Genomic DNA, 10,242 nt, shown 5'->3' with positions numbered 1-10,242 from the left:
GGGCAAATACATTTGGAACGATAGGTTAGTTCGGTGTATTTTGTAGGCTGGACACACGTTTGTAGTTTTTGTCCGCATCCCGCTAATGAGGCCAACGGGGCCGGAGACTACAACCCCCAGAGGGCCCGGCGCACAGAGCCAAGACATCCGGTGGTGTGACGGTTATCCCTGGCTAGTCGGAAGTGACGGCACTAGGATATGAAGCCATGGCCATGGAGGGTGAGGCAGGTTGGTGTTGGGATTTGCGGGGGGGCTGAGGAAGGAGTTTAATGGGGGTAGACTAGGGGAAGCAGCCGCTAGAATTGAGGGGAAAACCTCCACGAACCAAATGCACTTTCCATCTGATGGCTAAACTAACAATAACGAGGGAAGGACAGGGGTTAACACTACCTGAGGGTTATTGCCTCCCAACAAGAGCTGAGAATTCAGATTAGCCCCAGTTGGAGAATTTTCCATCATTGACTCTCCTCTTCCCACTTACCTCAAAGTGTTCACCCGTCCCTCTTCTTACTATGTCCCAAGACATCGATGGGGAATTAATTATTGTTTGTGGAGTTACTTCTCACTTGTTTTAATTGGTTATCGTCTGTCATTGTTTAACCAAAGTTTTTATTCTTGGTTAATGTGGCATACGTTTTGCTCTTGCAACCTTGTCCAGATTTCAGGAGTTGTTGCCCTAAGAATATGTCACCGTTGATGTGCAAGCACTCTGGGTTTTTGTGTGTCCAAGTGCAATTGCTGTCTTTTGTTTACTTTGAAGATCCCACCATTACTCTCACCCCATTGTTTGCAGATTTGGATGTCCGAGATGCACACATCAGGATTTTACAAAAATAAGTTTGTTGTTTACATGTTGGCACGGTTTATAGATTCTGTTTATGGCATTTGCTGCAGTGCAGAATGATACATTGATTCAGTTGATGTAGTGTTCTGATGAAGAGTTACATGCCTGGAATCAATATCTTGTTTTTATTCTTTGCAGCTACTGACTGGTCTGTTACGTAGCCTCAGCTCTTTCTGATTTTGTTCATTTCTAATGTGGTGGCAAGGATCAGGGTATTTTCTAGGTAGTGACCATATGAGAGAAGGGCTGTATTGATCTGGCCAGTTCCTGAGAGTCCGATCACACTTGGTAATACTGATGAACTTCCATTTAAAAACTGTACAGATGCTTTTATGGTTGTGGAGCAGCCAGAGAGCAGTGTTTGAGGGATTGGCTTTCCCTTTTAGCAATGTATTATTGAGGGTTCTGATAGTACTGGAGTACTGTGTGCAATTCTGGTCGTTACATTATAGGAAGGATGTGATTGCACAGGAGGGCGTGCAGAGACTATTCACCAGGATGTTGCCTGGGATGAAACATTTAAGTTATGAAGAGAGGTTGGGTTGTTTTCGTTGGAGCTGGAGGGGGTAACCCAATCGTGGTGTACAAGATTGAGGGGCATAGACAGGGTGGGTAAGGTGCAGCTTAGTTGAAGGGACAGTTACGAGGGGACACAAGTTCAAGGTGAGGGGCAGGAGGTTCAAGGGGGATTTGAGGGAAAACCTTTTTACCCAGAGTGTGGGAATAGTGTGGAATGCACTGCCTGGGAGGGTGGTAGAGGTGGGTTGCCTCACATCTTCTAAAAAGTACCTGGATGAGCACTTGGCACATCATAACATTCAGGGCTATGGGCCAAGTGCTGGCAAATGGGATTAGGTAGGCAGGTCAGATGTTTTTCATGCGCCAGTGCAGACTCGATGGACTGAAGGACCTCTTCTGTGCTGTATTAGTCTATGATTCTTTGATAGTGCAAAAATATCCATCATTTGTTTGTACCTCTTAGAAACCTATAAAAAGTATGAACTGAGCTCTGAAGAAGAGTCCTAGGGTTACAACTCTATAGGAACGGGACAAATATTCTCACTGATTGTTTGCTAGTGCGGGAGGCTAATATGGCAGAGAGATGGGTATTTGAGCAAGGAGTTAGAGGAGAAGGAGACTGGAACGCCCTTCCTGCATCTACACTGTCTAGTTCTGTTAGAGTTTTATAGGTTTCTATGAGATCCCCCCTCGTTCTTCTGAACTCCAGCAAGTTTAATCCTAATTGATTGAATCTGTTTTTATGCTCCCCCACAAGCTTACTCTCATACTTTATTTTCCCCTTCTTACTCAATCTTTTGGTCCTCCTTTGCTGAATTCTAAACTGCTCCCAACCCGGAGGTCTGCTGTTTTTTCTGGCCAATTTGTATGCCTCTTCTTTGGATCTAATATTATAAGAACATAAGAATTAGGAACAGGAGTAGGCCATCTGGCCCCTCGAGCCTGCTCCGCCATTTAATGAGATCATGGCTGATCTTTGTGGACTCAGCTCCACTCTCCGGCCCATACACCATATCCCCGAATCCCTTTATTCTTTAGAAAGGCATCTATCTTTTTCTTAAAAACGTTTAAAGAAGGAGCCTCAACTGCTTCACTGGGCAAGGAATTCCAGAGATTCACAACCCTTTGGGTGAAGAAGTTCCTCCTACACTCCGTCCTAAATCTACCTCCCCTTATTTTGAGGCTATGCCCCCTAGTTCTGCTTTCCCCGACCAGTGGAAACAACCTGCCCGCATCTATCCTATCTATTCCCTTCATAATTTTATATGTCTCAATAAGATCCCCCCGCATCCTTCTAAACTCCAATGAGTATAGTCCCAGTCTACTCAACCTCTCGTCATAATCTAATCCCCTCAACACTGGGATCAACCTAGTGAATCTCCTCTGCACTCCCTCCAGTGCCAATATGTCCTTTCTCAGGTAAGGAGACCAAAACTGAACACAATACTCCAGATGCGGCCTCACCAATACCTTATATAATTGCAGCATAACCTCACTAGTCTTGAACTCCATCCCTCTAGCAATGAAAGACAAAACTCGATTAGCCTTCTTAATCACCTGTTGCACCTGCACACCAACGTTTTGCGACTTGTGCACCAGCACACCCAGGTCCCTCTGCACAGCAGCATGTTTTAACATCTTATCGTTTAAATAATAATCCATTCTGCTGTTATTCCTCCCAAAATGGATAGCCTCACACTTGGCAACATTGAATTCCATCTGCCAGACCCTAGCCCATTCACCTAACCTATCCAAATCCTTCTGCAGACTTCCGGTATCCTCTGCACTTTTTGCTTTACCGCTCATCTTAGTGTCGTCTGCAAACTTTGACACATTGCACTTGGTCCCCAACTCCAAATCGTCTATGTAAATTGTGAACAACTGCGGGCCCAACACTGATCCTTGAGGGACCCCACTAGTTACAGGTTGCCAACCAGAGAAACACCCATTTATCCCCACTCTCTGCTTCCTGTTAGTTAACCAATCCTCTACCCATGCTACCACTTTACCCTCAATGCCATGCATCTTTAGTTTATGCAGCAACCTTTTGTGTGGCACCTTGTCAAAAGCTTTCTGGAAATCCAGATATACCACATCCATTGGCTCCCCGTTATCTACTGCACTGATAACGGCCTCAAAAAATTCTACCAAATTAGTCAGACACGACCTACCCTTTGTGAACCCATGCTGCGTCTGCCCAATGGGACAATTTCCCTCCAGGTGCCCCGCTATTTCCTCCTTAATGATAGATTCCAGCATTTTCCCTACAACCGAAGTTAAGCTTACCGGCCTATAATTACCCACTTTTTCTAATTTCCTTTGTAAGCCATGGTTTGGCCATCTTTCCAGTTTTATTTTTGCGCCTGACGGAATAAACAATTGTTGCAGTTTACCCATGCGCTCTTTGAATTTTTTGCCATTTCCTATCCACCGTCATCCTTTTAAGTAATGTTTCCCAATCCATTGTGGGCAATTTGCACATCATGCCATCGTAGTTTATTTCATTAAGATTCAGGACCCTAGTCTCAGAACCAACGCGTCATTCTCCATCTTGTTGAAGAATTTTATCATGTTATGGTCGCTCATTCCCAAGCGACCCCCCCCCCCCAAGCCAGATTGTCAATTTTTTTTTTCTCAGTACACAATACAGGGCAGCACGGTGGCACAGTAGTCGCACTGCTGCCTCACAGCTCCAGGTTCAGTTCTGACTTTGGGAGACTGTCTGTCTGGAGTTTGCACTTTTTCCCTGCGCCTGCGTGTGTTTCCTCCTGGTGCTCCGGTTTCCTCCCACACTCCAAAGAAGTGCAGCTTAGGTGGATTGACCATGCTAAATTGTCCCTTAGTATCCAAGGATGTGCAGGTTAGGTGAGGTCATGGGGATAGGGCAGGCGAGTGAACCTAGGCAGGGTGCTCTTTCAGAGGGTTGGTGCAGAGACAATGGACCAAATGGTCTCCTTCTACACTGTAGGAATCCTATGGTTGTATTCTAATATCCAGTCGAGGATGGTCTGTTCTCTCATTGGTTCCTCAATCCACCATATGTCCAGTCATTTCAATGCGCGAGACTTTGACAATTTTTTGCACAAAACTAATTGACGAGCAGAATTATCCTTTTTGTAAATGTTTCCTAGATTGATATGTTTTTGTGTTTTGATTTTTCTTTATTGTAGGTAGGGCTGGTGGGGCCACCAAGCCCAGTAGTGAGCGATCCTTCAGTCTGGAGCGTCTGGGTTCCTCCAACAGACCCAATAAATTGTATGTGAATCTAATGAAACAAGAGGAGCTGATAGCACAGAAGAAAAAGGAAATTGAAGCCAAAATGGAAAGAGCTAAAAAGGACAGCTTCACAAAGCTGCAAGTGACACCTGCTCAGTACGTGGTGATTATTACTTCTGACAAGTATGCCGTTCATTTCACTTTTAACTTGAGCTTATTGAGCTGAGGAATGCTATTACTATGGATGTAACATATTGAATTTCAGGCTCCCAAGTGTCAGCATCAATTGACACCACACCAGGTACAGCACAGGGTTAGATACAGAGTAAAGCTCCCTCTACAGTGTCCCCATCAAATATTCCCAGGACAGGTACTGCACGGGGTTAGATACAGAGTAAAGCTCCCTCTGCACTGTCCCCATCAAACATTTCCAGGACAGGTACAACACGGGGTTAGATACAGAGTCAAGCTCCCTCTACGCTATCCCCATCAAATATTCTCAGGCCAGGTGCAGCACAGGGTTAGATCCAGAGTAAAGCTCCCTCTACACTGTCCCATTAATACACCTTAGCCAAACAAGTTAATTGCATTGCATTTCACCAAGGTTAACAATTTCTGTTGTTCCACACTGTTCATCAACTGAGTATTGAATTAGGTGTTTTATTGTCCCTCCGTCACTCAAAACTAGGCTAAGTTGACCAAATTAATTTCACAAAGGATCCATCAGGTACATGGGGAGAAGACTATCAACTCATTGACTAAGTTTGAGTTTGAGCCCAAAGCCTCTGCTTAACCCACAGCACAAGCAGATTAACCTAATCTATCCCCCATTTGGGCATATGGGCGCACGTTTTAATACTTTTTCTAGTTGGGTTGAGTTGATTTTAGATGGACATTTTACTTGTTATGTGTGAAGTATATTTTCAGAGCTGTCTAGTTGAAATTGAAAATGGTTCTTTCTGGCACTGCTTTCGCTGATTTGTCAGGAATTCACCATCATTCTAATTATCCTACAGTGATATCGACCAAAAGAACACATCCAACAAGTTTGCCAATGACGGGAGTTTCCTGCAGCAGTTCTTGAAGATGCAGAAGGAGAAAGCAAGTACAGGTAAGGAGAGTATGGAGTCCAGGCAGACTTAACTTAATGTAGTGAAGTCAGCTATACAGAGCAGACCTCCGAAGGACCAGTAGTAGGGGTATACCCATTCATCTGAGTGCCATTGGTCAGGATCAAATGGGCTTCCTGCACCTGACTGCTGAATGTATGTTGTGCAGGTTTGGCCTCCAGTACAGTTTATCCCCACCCCACTTTCCATGCACTGACCTGGTCTCCGATACAATGATTGTCTGCTTGAATGAGGTGCTGGAGGGCAGCTAATAGCTCAGAAACTGTGCTCCACTCTGAATGCCAACAGATGAGGTATGCAGAAAACTGGGGGATTGAAAGCGTAGGAGTAGCCCATTCATCCCAAATGTAATCTTCAGTTTGTATTCAAGTTAAAAGTTATAATTGAATCTGCCTGTGATTGAAAATTCAAAAACTGAGATTGTTCGTTTTGAATCTTAAAACATAGAAAAATACAGCACAGAACAGGCTCTTCGGCCCACAATGTTGTGCCGAACCTTGTCCTAGATTAATCATAGATGGGACTTTAGGCTGCGGCGATGACCAGCTGAGTCGCACGTTTCGGCAGCTCCCGGTGAAACGGACTTTTGGGCTCTTGATAGGAGCCCCAATGGCAATTTTGACGGCTAAAAACACTGTGCGGTAAACCAGAAGGGAATCCCCCCTGGATACGGATGAAAAAAGGAGGAGAAAGTGGCCGGATTGCAGTGGATCCTTTAGAACAGCGGCAAGGAAGGCAAGCAAAAACCAAGATGGCGTCGGAAGGTGGCAGTTTAACATGGGGCCCTGAACAACAAGAGTTCTTGAAATGCTGTGTGGAAGAGCTCAAAAAGGAAATGAAGAAAGAGCTGTTGGCCCCGATACTACAGGCGATCGAAGGGCTAAAGGAGGAACAAAAGATCCAGGAGCGGGAGCTTCGGGTCATGAAGGCAAAGGCAGCCGAGAATGAGGACGACATACAGGGCCTGGTGGTGAAGACGGAGATGCATGAGGCACATCAGAAACGATGTGTGGAAAGGTTGGAGGCACTGGAGAACAACGCAAGGAGGAACAACCTGAGGATTCTTGGTCTTCCTGAAGGTGCGGAGGGAGCGGACGTCGGGGCATATGTGAGCACGATGCTGCACTCGTTAATGGGAGCGGAGGCCCCGGCGGGTCCGTTGGAGGTGGAGGGAGCATACCGAGTGATGGCGCGAGGACCGAGAGCAGGAGAAATTCCCAGAGCCATAGTGGTGAGATTCCTCCGTTTTAAGGATAGAGAAATGGTCCTTAGGTGGGCAAAGAAAACTCGGAGCAGTAAATGGGAGAACGCGGTGATCCGCGTTTATCAAGACTGGAGTGCGGAGGTGGCGAGAAGGAGGGCGAGCTTTAATCGGGCCAAGGCGGTGCTTCATAAAAAGAAGGTAAAATTTGGAATGCTGCAACCGGCAAGACTGTGGGTCACATACCGAGGGAGGCACCACTACTTTGAGACGGCGGATGAAGCGTGGACTTTTATTGTGGAAGAAAAACTGGAATGAGCGGGTTATTAAAAAGAACGTTTGAACAAAGTGGTGGGGCGAATGTGGAGGGCGAAGAGGGGGGTTAAAAAGGGGGGAAAGAGGAGTTTTATGTACTAATCCTGCGATGTGGTAACTTTTCTCTCTTCCACAGGTGGTGATGGGGGGAGGAGGGGAGGTGGAGGAGATGGGGCGTTGGCCATTGGGGGCGGGGCCAAGGGAGAAGCGCGGGCTTGGTTCCCGCGCTATGATAATCATGGCGGGAATAGAGAAGCAGGAAGGAGGGGGCGTCGCACGGTGCGAGCTGAGGTCACGGGGGGAAGCCGAGGTCGGCCAGAGTTTGCTGACTTCTGGGAGCAACATGGGGGGAGTAATTACGCTAGCGGGGGATCTAGTGGGGGGGGGGGGTGGGAGGGGGGAATTACTGGGTTGCTGCTGCTGGGGAGAGGGGGGAGCTGGTATGGGAGGGGATGGGCGGGGGGGCACCGCCTGGGGGAGATACAGCTGCGTGGGAACCGGGTGAGGAGCTGGAAAAAGGGGATGGCTAATCGACAAGGGTGGGTGGGGGGAGGGGGGGGGGGGGGGTAGGAAGCCCCCCCAACCCGGCTGATCACGTGGAACGTGAGAGGGCTGAACGGGCCGATAAAGAGGGCACGGGTACTCGCACACCTTAAGAAACTTAAGGCAGATGTGGTTATGTTACAGGAAACGCACCTGAAACTGATAGACCAGGTTAGGCTACGCAAAGGATGGGTGGGGCAGGTGTTCCATTCGGGGCTAGATGCGAAAAACAGGGGGGTGGCTATATTAGTGGGGAAGCGGGTAATGTTCGAGGCAAAGACTATAGTGGCGGATAACGGGGGCAGATACGTGATGGTGAGTGGCAAACTACAGGGGAAGACGGTGGTTTTGGTAAACGTATATGCCCCGAACTGGGATGATGCCAATTTTATGAGGCAGATGCTAGGACGCATTCCGGACCTAGAGATGGGAAAGCTGATAATGGGGGGAGATTTTAATACGGTGTTGGAACCAGGGCTGGATAGGTCGAAGTCCAGGACTGGAAGGAGGCCGGCAGCAGCCAAGGTACTTAAAGATTTTATGGAGCAGATGGGAGGTGTAGACCCGTGGAGATTTAGCAGACCTAGGAGTAAGGAGTTCTCGTTTTTCTCCTATGTCCATAAAGTCTACTCGCGAATAGACTTTTTTGTGCTGGGAAGGGCGTTGATCCCGAAGGTGAGGGGAACGGAGTATACGGCTATAGCCATTTCGGATCACGCTCCACACTTGGAGATAGGGGAGGAAACAGGAGGGCGCCCACCCTGGAGAATGGACATGGGACTAATGGCAGATGAGGGGGTGTGTCTAAGGGTGAAGGGGTGCATTGAAAAGTACTTGGAACTCAATGATAATGGGGAGGTCCAGGTGGGAGTGGTCTGGGAGGCGTTGAAGGCGGTGGTTAGAGGGGAGCTGATATCAATAAGGGCACATAAAGGGAAGCAGGAGAGTAAGGAACGGGAGCGGTTGCTGCAAGAACTTTTGAGGGTGGACAGACAATATGCGGAAGCACCGGAGGAGGGACTGTACAGGGAAAGGCAAAGGCTACATGTAGAATTTGACTTGCTGACTACGGGCACTGCAGAGGCACAATGGAGGAAGGCACAGGGTGTACAGTACGAATATGGGGAGAAGGCGAGCAGGTTGCTGGCACACCAATTGAGGAAAAGGGGAGCAGCGAGGGAAATAGGGGGAGTGAGGGATGAGGAAGGAGAGATGGAGCGGGGAGCGGAGAGAGTGAATGGAGTGTTCAAGACATTTTATAAAAAATTATATGAAGCTCAACCCCCGGGTGGGAGGGAGAGAATGATGGGCTTCTTGGATCGGCTGGAATTTCCCAAGGTGGAAGAGCAGGAAAGGGTGGGACTGGGAGCACAGATTGAGGTAGAAGAAGTGGTGAAAGGAATTAGGAGCATGCAGGCGGGAAAGGCCCCGGGACCGGATGGATTCCCAGTCGAATTCTATAGAAAATATGTGGACTTGCTCGCCCCGGTATTGACGAGGACCTTTAATGAGGCAAAGGAAAGGGGACAACTGCCCCCGACTATGTCTGAAGCAACGATATCGCTTCTCTTAAAGAAGGAAAAGGACCCGCTACAATGCGGATCCTATAGACCTATTTCCCTCCTAAATGTAGATGCCAAGATCCTGGCCGAGGTAATGGCAATGAGAATAGAGGAATGTGTCCCGGGGGTGGTCCACGAGGACCAAACTGGGTTTGTGAAGGGGAGACAGCTGAACACGAATATACTGAGGCTGTTAGGGGTAATGATGATGGCCCCACCAGAGGGGGAAACGGAGATAGTAGTGGCGATGGATGCCGAGAAAGCATTTGATAGAGTGGAGTGGGATTATTTGTGGGAGGTGTTGAGGAGATTTGGTTTTGGAGAGGGGTATGTTAGATGGGTGCAGCTGTTGTATAGGGCCCCGATGGCGAGCGTGGTCACGAATGGACGGGGATCTGCATATTTTCGGCTCCATAGAGGGACAAGGCAGGGATGCCCTCTGTCCCCATTATTGTTTGCACTGGCGATTGAGCCCCTGGCGATAGCGTTGAGGGGTTCCAAGAAGTGGAGGGGAGTACTTAGAGGAGGAGAAGAACACCGGGTATCTTTGTATGCGGACGATTTGCTACTATACGTGGCAGACCCGGCGGAGGGGATGCCAGAAATAATGCGGATACTTGGGGAGTTTGGGGATTTTTCAGGGTATGAATTGAACATGGGGAAAAGTGAGTTGTTTGTGGTGCATTCAGGGGAGCAGAGTAGAGAAATAGAGGACCTACCGTTGAGGAAGGTAACAAGGGACTTTCGTTACCTGGGGATCCAGATAGCCAAGAATTGGGGCACATTGCATAGGTTAAATTTAACGCGGTTGGTGGAACAAATGGAGGAGGATTTCAAGAGATGGGATATGGCATCCCTGTCACTGGCAGGGAGGGTACAGGCGGTTAAGATGGTGGTCCTCCCGAGATTCCT

General features: G+C 48.0%; 1 protein-coding gene across 2 annotated transcripts in view; it reads left to right on the top strand.

The window, feature by feature from the left end:
- The first annotated feature begins 159 nt into the window (after positions 1-159).
- Positions 160-10,242, top strand: part of sugp1 (SURP and G patch domain containing 1) — a 43,781-nt gene continuing 33,698 nt past the window's right edge. Inside the window, exons 1-3 of one of the 2 annotated variants that reach the window (XM_072482359.1) lie at positions 160-228; positions 4,534-4,735; positions 5,596-5,690. In XM_072482359.1, the coding sequence (XP_072338460.1) occupies positions 207-228; positions 4,534-4,735; positions 5,596-5,690 (319 nt within the window). In that variant the 5' untranslated portion in view covers positions 160-206. The remainder of the gene's footprint in view (positions 229-4,533; positions 4,736-5,595; positions 5,691-10,242) is intronic. The other variant, XM_072482360.1, reaches the window with a different exon arrangement.

The sequence above is a fragment of the Scyliorhinus torazame genome, chromosome 18 (assembly GCF_047496885.1).
Source record: "Scyliorhinus torazame isolate Kashiwa2021f chromosome 18, sScyTor2.1, whole genome shotgun sequence".
Classification (NCBI taxonomy): Eukaryota; Metazoa; Chordata; class Chondrichthyes; order Carcharhiniformes; family Scyliorhinidae; genus Scyliorhinus; species Scyliorhinus torazame.
This window is presented reverse-complemented; position numbering and strand designations above follow the sequence as displayed.